Source organism: Cynara cardunculus (genome assembly GCF_001531365.2).
Source record: "Cynara cardunculus var. scolymus isolate 2C chromosome LG 13, CcrdV1, whole genome shotgun sequence".
Lineage (NCBI taxonomy): Eukaryota > Viridiplantae > Streptophyta > Magnoliopsida > Asterales > Asteraceae > Cynara > Cynara cardunculus.
Genome location: NC_037540.1, coordinates 38,163,878 through 38,179,666, shown reverse-complemented (window position 1 = coordinate 38,179,666; position 15,789 = coordinate 38,163,878). Strand labels below are relative to the sequence as shown.

General features: G+C 34.3%; 1 protein-coding gene across 1 annotated transcript; it reads right to left on the bottom strand.

The window, feature by feature from the left end:
* Window positions 1-3,692: 3,692 nt before the first annotated feature.
* LOC112525127 (general transcription factor 3C polypeptide 5-like) lies at window positions 3,693-12,139 on the bottom strand. The gene is made up of 15 exons (XM_025135094.1): window positions 11,873-12,139; window positions 10,504-10,652; window positions 9,528-9,780; window positions 9,030-9,119; window positions 8,025-8,115; window positions 7,874-7,937; window positions 7,713-7,755; window positions 7,188-7,359; window positions 6,931-7,029; window positions 6,451-6,519; window positions 5,942-6,080; window positions 5,367-5,568; window positions 4,859-5,004; window positions 4,496-4,532; window positions 3,693-4,192 (listed from the first exon to the last, which is right to left on the bottom strand). The coding sequence occupies exons 2-15, from the start codon at window positions 10,636-10,638 to the stop codon at window positions 4,023-4,025; spliced, it is 1,710 nt and encodes a 569-aa protein (XP_024990862.1). The 5' UTR covers window positions 10,639-10,652; window positions 11,873-12,139; the 3' UTR covers window positions 3,693-4,022.
* Window positions 12,140-15,789: the final 3,650 nt, after the last annotated feature.

Sequence of the window (15,789 nt, the reverse complement as noted above, 5' to 3'; positions counted from 1 at the left end):
AGGTTAACTTCTATCTTAGGTATAACGGATAAAAGCAGTAAATAATTATAAACCATGAGGAAGAAATATCAATAACATGCATATCATATGAATGAAAACGACGACGGGTGAACATGGTATAGTACCATGTTTTTTTTCATATAACATGTATTAACCAATCACTACAAAAATGAAGAGTATCAGCGAGGTAAAATTCCCTTGCAAATTCGTCGTTAAAAAGGTCTTCCGTCGATGATAGTCTGTCGGTCAAAAGCTCGTAGGTGATGTTATTAGTGACGGATCAGCGACGGCTTTGCAAGGGTTACTTTCAGTGACAGATCAGCGAGGGAACAAATTCAGTGAAAGATCAGCGATGGAACTTTCAGTGACGGATCAACAGGGAACTTTCAGCGACGTATCAGCAATGGAACTTTCAGCGACGTATCAGCGATGGAACTTTCAGCGAGGGACCGGGAGGGACTTTCAACGACGGATTTTACATCGCTAATCCGTCGCTAATGTTTATTAATCTAAATTAATTTTTTTATAATTACATAATTTATGTATCTATTTATAGAAAATCTGGCCATAATATAACAAACCAGATCTGTTTTTTGCCAAATCCCTCGCTGATTTTCGTCGTTGACACCTTGTTTTCTAGTAGTGAATTATAATTGGTAGACAAAATTTTATATCATGTACTAACCAACTATACTTGGTATCAATAAATTTATACCATCTTTTTTCAGATGCTACATGTTGGTACAGTTTTGTACCAATATCGCAAACGTTGAAGTAACAAATTTATCTCTATTAACAATTTTTCCAACAAGATCTAGATACACTCGGACATCAAACATTCAAATAATACGTTCATATGTGTTGTACCACTTACTTCTACCTATACATGCATTCAAATAACCTTCATACAATACAAGCATTCACTAATAATCTAATACAAGCGACCATTAAGGAGCAGGGCAACAGACCGTGAAGGTGTGAACGAATTACTAAGGTTGTTTATACTAACTGAATGAATTCAATCAAGTTTCGTATATTTATCGGTATTATAATTAGCAAAATTTAAAATAAGATAATAAAAAATTTAAAAATCAAAATATCTTGTGTCATTGATTAAATTTTAGTTGATAGTTAACTAGAAAAATAAGTTGGTATGGTAAGATATTACCATGGTACGCAACTTTTAATATCATATGCCAATCAAATTTAGATAATTGGTACGATACTATCAAACAATTAGATTGGTAACAACTAAATTGCTACCAATTAAATTGGTGTACGGTTGGCATCGAAATTGATTGGTTTATCTTGATACAAATTTAACATATCTAAAAATAATGATGAATTATAAATCATAGACATAAAAATTGTAATTTCAAAAAACAGGAAGCACGAAAATGATAATTATTAACAAACCACATGCACTAAAAACGTAATTTACTCTGCTTGTAATAAGCCAACAAAAAGTGTTCAATTGCTTCAATATAGACAAACATAGTTACTTTATATCTCTTAGGGGCCGTTTATCAAACACTTACCCGATAAGTGCTTACGGGTAAAATTTAACACTATTATTTACTTATGGGATAAGATTTTTGTCCACCAAAACGACATCGTATGCAACAATTTACCCGGTAAGCCTTACCGTGGTAAGAGTCGTCGTCCTCACTTACCGGATAAGACTCTTGGTTCATGTCTCATTCTTACCAGGTAAGGTTCTTGATCTTTACCATATTCATCCGGTGAGGTAATGTTACTTGGTAAGCGCTTATCCGGGTAAACGTTTGGTAAACGGCCCCTAAGTTTTTTATTTTTTATTTTATACATTTATTTTATATATATATATATATATATATATTATTAACTAAAATATATCAAAAAAAAATATGTTTCACTTTTTACAAATTACAACGATCTTGTTAATATTTTCAAAATAAGTTCAATGTTGAATATTTTTTCAGTTTAATCATATTATTGAATATTATAAATATGTATGAATTATTTTTAAACATTTACACTTTGTACTCTTAATTATATTATTTAAATATTTTTATATATTTAATAAATTATTATTTTTCTCCTAAATATTTAATATCAATGTCTCATATTGGTGGAAAAGAATTAAATATTATTTTTCTATCTTAAATATGGAGGCTTAGAGGTTGTTTGTTTACCTTTTAATAGTACCATTAAGAGGCAGCATCTGAATCGTTAAGAGATGAATCTTATTTGGTAAAAAAAAAGTCTGCCTCTTAATTATTCTAAAACTCTCGAAATGATTTTGTATCATGGGTCTCCCCTTAACCATTAAGCGCCATAATTTTATTGTAAACAATTACATTTCATTTTACACTATATCATAAGAGTCTCTTAATCATTTTGACCAGTTAATCATTCTGCACCTAACCATTCAGCAACTGCCAAACAACCCCTTAGAGATTTTCTCCAATTTTGAAAATGTCCACCCTTTCTCTTTATTTCTCTATTTTAACATACATTATAACATAATTGTTGGTGTAAAAATATATCCTATATCTTCAAACTCTCTATTTTAACATAACTGTGGAAGATCCTCTGAGAAGGAATAATTCCGTCTTCATACTTCCTTTGCATGTGGCTTTTTATATGGCAAGCGTAAATTATGGAGTTCAATGCGATAATCTTGTCTTAGTACTTTTTTTGCATGTAGCCTTTTATATGGCAAGCGATACATTGCGTAAAGAGTTCAATGTGATATTACGCTATCGATGTTTATTTATGCAACATCTAATTCAAAAAATTTGTCTTGTGACACAATAATTCATTGATGAATTATCAGACCGTTTAGCGTAATTGGATTCTCAAGGGGTTTTTGGTTAAGCTATACCATACGTGCGAAGTGCACTTTTGTATAAGTTAGCGAAAACCCAGGATCATCAGATGTTGTCATATGACGGGGATCAAGCGGTCGCATCCCCTTTGTAGGGTCCTAGGTGCAACAACCCAAACCTAAACGAAATGTAAGAGTTGATACTGTTACATTTTCCTTTTTCAAGACGGATAATATTTTCACTACTTTTGGTGTTCGACTAAAGTAAATATACAAAGTGATCATTTCATCGTTCATTGTTCTCTTAGTTATTTATGAGGGTTATTATTTCGGTTAATTTTCAAACCTTGTAATCGCCCTATTGGTTTTTTCACATGACACTTGTAAAAAGCATCATATATATTAAAAAAAGGCTAATACAACATTTTTAATAATGACTCAAGTAATATGAAAACCGATGTTCTTAAACTAAACCAAACAAGAAACGGTAGCCTTGACTTGGAAATTATGAATCTGTTGATTTCCATCAGACGGAAACGAACGTGTTCTAAGGTTTCCTAGTAGCATTCTTACCTGGAAATCCGAAAACGCCCTCATGTTACGTTTCCCACCAGACTGTCCGTTAACCATTATGCATCTTAAACTAGAGAAGCATTTTAACTAAATACTCCTTTGGTCCCAAAATAAATGTCCATGATGTAAACAACACAAACTTTTAGAAATTTGTAAATATTACCCTCTTTAATTAGCTAAATGACAATTTCACCCTTAATAATTGAGGGGGTATCAAGGGTAGAACCAGAAAGTTGACACTTGCTTTTGAAAGTGGAAACTTATTTTGGAACAAATTAAAATACAAATATGGACACTTATTTGACGACAGAGGGAGTAATTTTGCATTTCCACTTTCGGTGTCAGGATATTAGAAATGCAAGAAACCCTTATGCTCAATACTATTTCATAATTGAACTCCAATACTTTCCGGGTTTCTTTTGATGTATATATAAAATTATACGCAACCCTTGACAGCTTCAGGAAGGCTGGGATCTACCAATAACCCAGATACCGCTAGGGCCAATCACTATCTGATTGAACTCTAATTCATAGTGATGGCATTATGGCACAATCTGAACACTATATATGCATTTGAAGCTCAAGAGAACACCAAAATGCTAAAAGATTCAAACCTCTAAGGAAGTTCTTGTAAAGAATATTAGTTATCGTCATTGGAGTAGTTTTCGTCATCACTGTGTTGATCGTATATCTGATATTCTCCGTCACTGTTTTCAGCATCTTGGAACTCGTTGTTGCTGCCTCCGTTGTATGGAAAACTACCAAAGAGTTCTTGCAAGTAACTCTTTGAAATGTTCTCTTGGTTTGCATCTTTACAACATATAGGAAATCTCGTAAAAGAAGTAATATAAAAAAAGAACATATTGCACCAAAACGGAACCAGCTTTGCCTTTGTTCCTATTTCAGGAAACCAAATTTCAACGTCTCCATTCATGGGAACCAAAATAGAACCAACTTTAGTTTCGTTCCTATTTTGGGGAGCATGAATTAGGCCATCGGTTCCCTGAAATTAGAAGTTATAATTGTTGGTTCCATTTTGGTGCAATTTACCCTGTTAAAAGTAGTGAAATTAAGATGGTTAACTTTAAAGAAATACGATAATATCAAGGATACAAGATGATTCTGGTAAGAAATCAGTCCCATCACCAGCCTACAAACAAACACGATGATAAAAAGAATTAGAAAAATATAAAACGAATCCATTTCGACAATCTATCATACCCGTTTTATGGGTCATCATGGGTCTTTTTATGTGATCATGGAGAATGGAGGGAAATGGTATTAAAATGAAATTGATCCCAAGAAAACTAGGTTATCAAACTAAACAAAACGAATCTAGTATATCCCACCCGGAGGTGCGGTCTAGGGAGGGTGGGATGTATGCAGACCTGACCTCTATATGAAAGAGTAGAGCAATTGTTTCCATGAAAATCCTCAATTTGTAAAAAAATGAAAACGATACACAACAATATTTACCATATCTAATCCTGCATATGCGTCAAAATCTTCATCTGCATTCTCATCCTCCATATCATCTTCTACATCATCATCATCATCATCATCATCAACGCCATCATCATCCTCATCGCTGCTCATTTCCTTTTCTTCGGTAATTACATTCTCTGCATTGTCAAGTGTGATCTTGGTAACGAAAGACAAAAAGAATATCCAATGTCATCAAAGAAGTTGCAACTCAAGTTTTCAAAGAAAAACAAAAAGAAAATATGCTTAAATCTTCAAGAATTACTATAGCAGACACATTTTTTTTGATAAAGAAAACCAAACCAAATCAAACGAGCCCAATATATCCCATCCAGAGGTGAGGTGGGATTGGAGGGTAAGATGTACGTAAACCTGACCTAAACCCCACAAGTAGAGCGGGTTGTTTCCATAAAGAGCCCCGGCTTGTTATCGAACCACTTCTATGAAAATCATAATTGATTCATTGAGACCTATCGAAATAAATCATATAAAAAATCTGCACCTCTATTTAGTTGTTGATGCTCCTCTTCGTTAACTGTTTGTTCTTTTATCACCGGTTTTGTTCTTTTCAACTTTCCAAGACGTAAAGAAGCTGATTTCAAAAGGCTCTCTGCACCAGGATCTGGATATACGGATAGGAACCTCAAGGAAACAGATAACCTCAAGATATCAAGGACGTGTGTTGGGAACCAACCTGTCGCCAACTGCAAATTAAACAATTCCGCAAAGACGTGTGAAATATAGAGAAGGCAAAATGCAACAAACGTTCCTATTTAGTGTATCAAATAACGTTTTTTCACAGTTTATGTAACAAAGTTTCAAAATTTCTTATTTTGAATCCCTTTTAACAGGTAATGTTGATCTTGTAACATTTGATGTCGTGGAGGCCCGTTTACGAAAGGGGTTTATGGCGAAAGGGACGATAAACTTGATATCCATGTCAAATGGTACAAGATTAGCAGGTTATCGATCAAAATGAGTAAAAAAAAAGAAATTTTGTAACTTTGTTGCATTATATATAGAAAATTTTAGAAACTTTATTGCATTTTAATCATACCGTAAACCATTATAACTTACAGTGCAGGTTGGTTGAGTCGAAGGCTTTCTAATCTCTTGTTGAATGTCGTCATCAGCAAGTTCGTAAAGCTGAAATGATGTTTGACATTTGTAAGGGAAAACTCGAAACGCGCATAAATCTTCCCATTTATGCTTCGACCTGCACGAAACAAAGGATTTTGAGAGAATCCATTAAAATTGTATGCTAATTATAGGACACTTTTGAGAAGTGTCCTATAAACCCATCTTTTTATAGACCACTTGTGTTTACATGACACTTTTTATAGCTAATGAGACACATTATTTTAAAATTGTCCTAAAAGATTTGTTAAAACACACAAAAGCATCGTATAAACCTATTGTAACACTTTTAGATAGGACGCTTTATTGATTGGTCCTATAAACACAAGTCCTAAAAGGAATTATATTAGGACACTTGAGACATTTTAGCGTCTTATAAAAGCCAATTTTTGTTGTAGTTAAGATCGCAAGTTATGTACTGAAAAGACGAAATTGTACAAGTGTGTTACCCAGATGCTATGCCCTTATCACAATAGGATCGCAAGGCTGGTGGTACTCTGAAGTCGATCCTCTGATATCTATTAGCCAAAACTCCAACATGTGAGCACACAGGTATAACAAATTTCAAACCTTTAAGTAGCAAATTTAAGAGAATACGAGAACGGCCAAATCACGTGCAAAATCACATGTGATTTCACATTAACAGCCAAAAAAGTATGTGGGCGACCCTATGGCTGCGTCTTCAGGTCGCAGGGCAAAGTCGCGTGAATCACATGTGATTTTGTATATGATGTTAATGTAAAATCACATGTGATTTGACCGTTCTCTTATTTTCTTAAATAGGTACCGTTCTCGCTTGAACCCGACTCTCTCTCTCTCTCTCTCTCTATATATATATAAACCGTCTATTTGGGCTTCTTAACATATTTATTCTTGAAAAACAAATAAGATACCCAAGCAAAAGCAGTTTATGACAATAGAATCTTTACATGCGAGACTCTGAATCTTTCCGTGGATCATATCCTCTTCTGATATAAAACTTAAGAAACGGCCCATTTGAAAAATAATAAGCAGCCACGAACAGAAGCCTGCAAATCAAACTTTTTATTTAGCTAGTGACATCTGAACAAAGATATAGAGACTAACATCTTATTCTAATTTACATTCGCAAAAATTTGGCAATCTTGGACATCATACATATAGGGGTATATATATGTATATAAGCAAGAAAAGTTTGTAAACGCACATTTTCATAGTGTTGTCGCCGATTTTAAGACCTTTGTCAGACAAATGCTCAGACAAAGATTGTTTGATCCATATGGGCCGCTCATCAAACAACTCACATACGGCCATTTGGTAATTCCAATCATCTGTACCTTCTTGTATGAACATTTCCCACTTTACTTTCTTAGGAACATGTACAAATGTTAAGGCACGAAAGATCATAAATAGTGGAAGCATTCAGTCAAAGATTTATAGGATCCATTGGTTGAATGACCTCGCCAGAAAAGGGTAAATCCATAACCTTTTCAAAAACCCAAAAGTTTCTATTTTGTACCCATTTTGAATGGTAACATGTTGATCTTGTAACATTTGATGATATGGATAACCGTTAAAGAAAGATTTACAAAATATTTACCACATGATTATTGCGAAATGGACGTTAAACTTGACATGCACGTCATCAAATGTTACAAGATCAGCAGATTACCGGTCAAAATGGGCAGTTATAATGAATATGAATATATAGACATGCAGACAATAAGGATATCTTTGATGCGGAAATCAATTCCAAGGCTTCGCTCTATTTCCATCTGCATTCACACATAAAATTAGAGCCAACAATATTAGGATGTATTTAAAACAATAAACACAACAAAATCAAAATATATATATATACATATATACATTCTTGGAACTAATTAATCATACCTCGGGGTATTGCATAGCTCCCTCTTGTTTCTTTTTCGTGCTGGAATCAATAGATGGTTTCAACCTACGAGAATACAAGGGACATCATTAATCAAAATTTCCTAAAGAATTTGGTACAAATAAACTTATTAATATGACTTTGGCATCTTACACCACATTCTCTGGTATATTTTTCACTGAGAAAAGAGGGGGCAATAAAATCATCAAATCCTCTTGATCGGCGTCGATAAGACCACGTTTCTCTGAAGAGTTGTACAAACGCAAAAACTTACATTTCAATAATATATCAATCTTGATGTATAACCCTCCGTCTTAAAATAATGTCCACAATGACAAAAGAACAGAGTTCTAGGAATATGTACTCCCTCGGTCCCAAAATAAGTGTCCACAATTGAAATGACACACAGTTTTAGACAAGCATAATTATTACCCCTTTTTGTTAACCAAATGACATCTTTACCCTTATTTCATTTCTCTCTCTTCACAACTCTTAAATATTTGTGCATTAATTAAGGGTAAATTTGAGAAGTTGGTTATTTACTTTTGAAAGTGGGCACTTATTTTGGGACAAACATAAATAGAAATGTGGACACTTATGTTGCGACGGAGAGAGTAATCATTATACTTTTTATTTATGTAAATGACAGATTTACCTTACTAATAAAGGAAGTAATGAATTTCTCTGTCTCACAATTAAGGGTAAACTTGGAAAGTAAATATTTACTCTTGAAAGTGGACACTTATTTTGGGACAATCTAAGGGCCTGTTTGTTAGCAGCTTAATGAGTTTAATGAAACTCCCAGCTTATTCGGTCAGCTATATGCCTATACATGACTCTTTGGTAGTGGCTTAATGATACAAAAAGTGGCTTATTCAGTAAGCTTCTAGGGAGGACCTTTATGCAGAAAGCCAAGTTTTTTCAAACCCCCCTCCCAATTAAAAAACACTCTCATTCCATCTATGAAGAAACTCCCTCAAACAAAAAACCTTTCAAATCTATACAAACAGATCAATCCAAACAGACAACTTTATCCATACATGACTTAATGGAAAACCAACCAAACAGCCCTTACAGAGGTAGTAGTAATAAATAACTGAAGAATAACACACACACACACACAAACATATAGGTAAAAGCATGGGATGAGGAGCCGACCAAATTGTGGTTCCACATCAGCCCAATTTCTCTTCTTTCTTTGCACAATGTCAGCATGAACAGCAAGAACGTGCTGGTAATCTACCATTCCTGTATGATTCAGACATTCATGAATATAAAGATTGCAGTAAAGAATCCAACAGAAGGTGATCAGTTAAGGTGCGTTCGGTACAACAATAGGACTGGAGTGTACTGAACTGGACAGAATGGGAGTAGAAAAGCAAAAGCATTGTAGAAAGTTTTAAGATTTCAATTTGACAAGGGTAGTTTAGTAATTTACCAATCTTGTCCAATCTCCCTCATTTTGTTCCACTTATTTCAGTGGGACAAAAAAGATGCATTTTTGTCATACTCAGGTCTTGTCCCAGTCTAATGTCGCACCAAACATGGAACAACAGGTTTTTGTAGCGTACTATCCTGCGTACCAAACACACCCTTAACGAGCAAAACAAACATCAAAACGACGAAAGGATCCTAAAGGTTGCATATTTTTCTAACCATTAAAGTAATATGCTTCCGGCACACAACCAATTATATTGGCATAAATCTTATCTTCTGATCCTTGTGATAGAGCCTCATCTTCCTTCAAATGAGCACTTGAATCGGTTTCAGATTGACTTCCCTTCGTATTATGTTTTGATATCTTCAATAGAAAGTTGTTACAAGGGAAACGCTCTCCGATTACAGGATGTGAGTATGGATCTTCTGGGCGGAAATGAAGTTCTAAATTGTTTGATGGCGACTGGCGAACCTACAAATGAAGCCACTCAACTAAATGGTGGACATACCTTTATATGACAACAATAATGAAAGGTATAGTACCTATGAGGTACAAGGTGGAAATGACAATTCTTAATCTAGATATTGAAACACCCAAAAAAGGAATTTTGAATTCTAATATGGAAGAAAGAGAGTGATATATTTTCGTAACTGGTTAAACATGTTCTCTAAAAGAGAAGTGGTAACATCGATACATTGTGAGAATATGTGAAACCCCATCAGATTACTCTCCAAAAGAACCCTCATGGAGAGACAGAAAGTTCCAACAAACATGGAGGAATAGTCCAATTCTAGCCTATGTTGGACTCCATCACGCCCCGTCCAATGGAGACTAGATGGGCACAGATTGTCCCAGTGTCGAGTCCCAAGAGTGGTAGAACTTGGCTCTGATACCATGTGAAAATATGTGGAACCCGAATCATTCTACAAAATGAGAAAAGGGAAGTTCCAACATATATATATACATATATATACATATATATACATATATATATATATATACATATATATATATATACATATATGGGGGATAAATGGTCCAAGTCTAGCCGATGTGGGACTCCAACATACATGAAGCGGGAAAGTTATTATGAAACCACTCAAGAAGCAAGGCTTCCTTTGTTGCATAAAATGATTTTGCTATTTAAAAGAAGATTTGGCAATCACATTGGAGGAACATATAAGCAGATGTTACCTTGGCAATTCCTTCAGCTCCGCCAAGAGTCACCAGGGCACGTTCCATAGACGAAGGGTAACCAGGATAGTTAACTGCAAAGAGCTTGTTATTTGGTAAAACTCCCGCAATAGTCCCATCTTTTATCACCCCCATTGATGTTCTTATAACTGCAAAACGTGACAGAATTAACATATTCTTCCCAGAATTTCAAATATCATCATTCAAAGCATATTACTGTACTTAAATTGTCTAGACTGGTCCTCTTTAATAGAACAAAATCCTAATCTGCATTTCAGGCTCTGAGGAAAGATATGCTAAGTTGATTTCCACGCGACTTTGTTTAGAATTATCAACATTAGTTGGGTCCAACGAATCAATAATTGCTTTTCTATTTGTTAAAAACTTATCCATAGTTGTCAAATATTAAACAGTTTGCAACACTAGCAATTGTCAAATATCCTACAATGTTAACTGAAGTGCCAACGATCCTAACAATTTCAAGAAAAGAGTTTATGTCTGCCAAGTAATTGAACATTTAACAGTTAACAATTAACTCAAAATACTCAACTCAATAATCATGTATTTCTTTGAGGAATACGGATACCAAGTAAATAAACCGTTAACACTTCCAAGTTTCATAACAGTTAACTCAATTACTCAATAATCATGGATTCCTTTGATGACTGCCAAGTAATCAAACAATATGGAATTATGGAATCTGAGCTCTTGATGTCAAAGTTACCAAATCCAATTTAGATGTGTAATGTGTTATGGAGGATTGGAGGATGGAAAACTGGAATCCGACAATCATACAACAGAAATATCAATAATTCTAAACCCTATCAATGGTGACCACGACTCTGATCGAGAACTCAAGATACACCAGCAAGTGGGCAGGGGCAATAGTCAAGACTCGAGACATGGGCAAGAAGGACAGCCGATAGCTTGAGATCGACAAGTTCTGAATTTTCGGATTACATTAGCCACATGAAAATTGGATTTGGGCTGGAAAAGTTTTATACTTCAAATGCACGAAGCTTAATAAAGATTCACACCAACAGAATATAATGAGAAACCGAAACTATTTCCAAATCTTGAAACACCAAGATCACTCCAATGTTCATAAATCCCAGCTGACTTACCGATTTACTTCATTCACCATGAATTATTTAAACAGATACAAATATGAAATCAATCAAATACTGGCCATAAGTTGGGATTGTAGATCAATTCCAACAATTGTATACATTCAAACATATATAAACTCATCGCATAATAGCACTCAAACCCCAAAAACACCTGTCACGTTAGTTCCAACAGGGAAGTTTAAATTTTTACAATCTAAAATCCAACAAAAACAGATAAAATCAATCAAAAATCAATTCACCTATGGGGTGTCACTTGGAATGATCTTGAATGGATGTTTTAGCTTAGCATTATGGGACAAATCGTGGTATGTATTTTTCACGGCTACTGTCCACCGTTGTATGGTATCCCTCTTCGTTTATTTAGGGTTGCTTCAAAGGAGGAAAAGAAACCCTAAAAAACCAGAGCAGTAGCAGGCCTCTCTGCAAAACCCAAAAACGATCACCTCTTTTCTCTGTTGTTTCTTCTCCTAAACCGTGCGGACTCTGTGGCTTTTGTTTCTGGTAACGGGTATTCGACTACAACTTCTACAAAGTTTGGTTTACCGGCTATAACATTCTTTTGTTACTTTCTAACGTTTATTAACAAGACCCCGTCAGATGATATTTTAGACTAGAATTTATCTTTAAATTAAAAAAATAGAAAAATCTAATAAATTTTACAATCTAAAATTCAACTAAAATCAGTATTTAAAAAGACGTGTCATGACATGATATGGTGCAAGATGTGCATCTGTTGTTATGAAATGGCCTATAGCATTTTTGTAAGACGTGGCTCACGTCATGACATCTTGAGACACGCGTTTTTGTAAGAGGTGATCTTTTTCCAATTAAAATCTAACAATTTCACATTTTGTAAAATTTAACTATTTTTTTATTTTTTTATCGTTTGTATTTTTACACTCTTAATTTTTAGATTTTACGTCTTTTGCGTTTTTACACTTATAACTTTACAATTCTAAGTCAAATGGTCTTCTTTACTGTTCTTACAATTCGATGGTATGTTTGACATGTTTTTTACAGATTGATGACTTTTTTGTATCTTTAATTTGTATTTAATACGTGTGATAGAACAAAAATATCAAATATATCATTATAGAAACATATAAAAAAGCTACCCAAATTCCAAATTTGCTGTAATTTTAAACCAAATCTTAGATCAAAGTGACTATTTCATTTTGATTCAATCATAAGTATCAAAGCTTTTAGAGGAAAACTGATACAAAATCCGAAGGGGATTTTGCAAATTTTGGAAGTTAGTTTTGAATGCGGTAAAAGAAAATATATACAATATGACATGTAGCATATAACTTGTATTCACTGTTACTAAACAAAAATCATACAACTTGTATAACGTATTATATTTATTCCGTTACGCGCAACCACCTTCACCACTCGAACCACCACCCTTTCTTCCCCCTGCGACCTATCGCCAGTCTTATAGTTATATGTATCAAGCAATTTTACGCCTCCACAACCAATCTGATAACCAAATATAAGGTGGAGTTTGATGAGGAGTTATCTATACTATATTATAAAGCATTTACGTTTTATCTCTTAAGAAATTCTTAATTTTTCAAGAATACTAGTATTAAAAAATCTACGTTCAAATCAATAATACATATAATATCTTTCAATTCTTGTGATATTCTTATTTTACCCTTTTTGTAAACAATAGAAAGGTTTTTAAAACCTTATATTACTCTTTTCCATATCAACGAATCAAGTTTTGGAAGCCTATAGGTTCTTAAAACCTTGGTATATATATTGATTGGTTGATTTCTAGTCCTTATATAGAATGAACTGATGTTCGAGTCTTGGCTATAATTTTTTTTAAACGTACGGCCGGCCCTGAGATTTTGGATGCCCACAGCGGAAAGTAAAAAAAATGCCCCTTATAGTGAAAAAAATTCAATCACAAGTAAATATGAGGATATTTTTAACTTTAAAACAAAATGAATAATTAGTATTCATTATTAACAAATGAAATCTATGCAGATATATGGTTATCAAGATGCCAATTATTAATAACAACATAGTTTTAACTAGTTATAGGTTTTTAGATAAGGCTTGAAACATAAATAGTTAAGAACAAGAATATGAGAAAGAGACTTAAGAAATGAACCTCATGCATGGAATTGTCTTTAGTTGTAGAGTTTCAACCAAGTGCAAGTGATTCAGGCATCACATATATCCCAATAGCATCAAGGTGTGTGCTAACACATCCATTAAATCCACCCCATGGTCCATGACTTATGCATCCTTCATAATTGGTTTTATCTCCCTACAAACCATCCAAAATAAGAATACATAAATCGGTACATTCCTATATATTCTTCAAATAAAACACAACAAAAGATATAACTAAAACAATAAATGCAAAGAAGAAGCATCTTTTCCAGGTGGGCTGGGTAAGGTATTAGTATATCTAATACACAATTTAAATTGAGGCTATTGAGATCTCAATTTATAATGTTGCCAAACTTTCAACAGTATCAACTACCAGCAAAACAATCAGCCCCAATGTATCTAAGCCATAAGGAAACACTACAAGAGATCATACATAAATAATCGATGCAAATTGATCGTCCCTGTACACAAAATCATGATAAACAATGGTGCAAAACTTTTGTATAGTGCTGATTCGGGTATGCATCAAATTAAGTGTATAACAACAAACACATAAAGAACGAAAAACATTCTACATAACATAAGAACAATAGAAACACAATAAAATCATGTCACTCATCCAATTTTAACATTTGATCGCACCCCTATCTCCAAAAACAGTCAAATGGGGCTTCTACAAATTCATGATGGTAATTCAGACTCACATTGTTTAAAGAAACAAAATGGAGCAACTTCTTTACCTCCACAACCCCGTTACTGTCTATGGAAGAAGAAACCCGATACACCATTTTTAGGCCAATTTTCTCCCTAAAACCCCCAAAACTCGATATCCATTTTTAAGACCAATTTTCTCCGGATGACTGGAGATGACACAGTAACAAGTGAATAGTGATACAGTGATACTGATACAGTAAGTCAGTAACAAGAATTAGAAACAATGACAAACCACAAAGGACCAATTTCACATCTATTATTAGGTTTTGCAATCAAACAAAAATTAGAAACTTAATAAAATAAGTAATAACCCTAAGTGGCTAAGTCCCTAACCTCACAAGTGTCAAGGGCGAGCGAGAGCGAGTCGATAGAGGCAGTCACGCAGACGGCTGAGAGAGGCAGAGAGCGAGAGGCCGAGAGAGGCAGAGACGAGATTGTGTCAACTGTCAAGGCAAGGCGAGGCGGATTGCGATTGTTCGTGAGTGAGCGAGGCGAGACTGCGAGGAGCGAGAGCGAGAGCGAGAAGCGGAGACGGTAACATATTTGTTAAATATATACATTGGGCTTTAAATTTTTTTATGCCCTTGGGTTTTATGATGCCCTGGGCCGTCGCCCCTCGGGCCTATGGCCAGGGCCGGCCGGTACAAGGTATATAAACAGTACCAAAATCTAAGCGAAAAACTAAGAAATTTAACAAAAGTGGGTCTCGAACTTCAGGTTTTTATACAAAGTGGATATTTACCAACTCCGTCATTAAATACTTACATCAAAATTTCAGTTTCAGAAAACTATAAAGACACTAACCGTTACCTAAATGTTTACCCGGTAAGTGCTTAACATTAAGAGTCAACACTATAATTTATTTTATTGGGTAAGATAGTAGTACATCAAAATGTATCATATGCAACAATTAACCTGGTAAGCGCTTACTCGAGTATGAGTTGTCATCCTCACTTACCGGGTAAGACTCTCCATCCTTATCATCACTCTTACCGGGTAAGATTCTTGACCCTTATCATGTTCATCCGGTGAGAAATATTATTCGATAAGTACTTACCGGGTAAACGTTTAGTAAACGGCCCCTAACAAAATAATACGGTTATCACGTTGCCACATAAGTCCCTAGACCACCCTCAACTTATAAAAAGTTCTCATTATATATATATATATATATATATATATATATCTATATAGGGGAGCGATCAAATGCAAACCACTCAATTTGTACAAACCGTGCAAACCGCATTCAACCAATCATAATTTTTCATTTTGTTCATTTTTTTGTAATTATGAGAGGTTGATTAATCATTTTTAT

Coding starts and splice junctions, on each gene's coding strand:
- LOC112525127 (XM_025135094.1), bottom strand. CDS start 10,638: ATGGGGGTGATAAAAGATGGGACTATTGCGGGAGTTTTACCAAATAAC. Junction 7,756..7,873: donor GAGCTATGCAATACCCCGAG/GTATGATTAATT, acceptor GTGTGAATGCAG/ATGGAAATAGAGCGAAGCCT. Junction 4,533..4,858: donor CATATGCAGGATTAGATATG/GTAAATATTGTT, acceptor GTTTGTTTGTAG/GCTGGTGATGGGACTGATTT.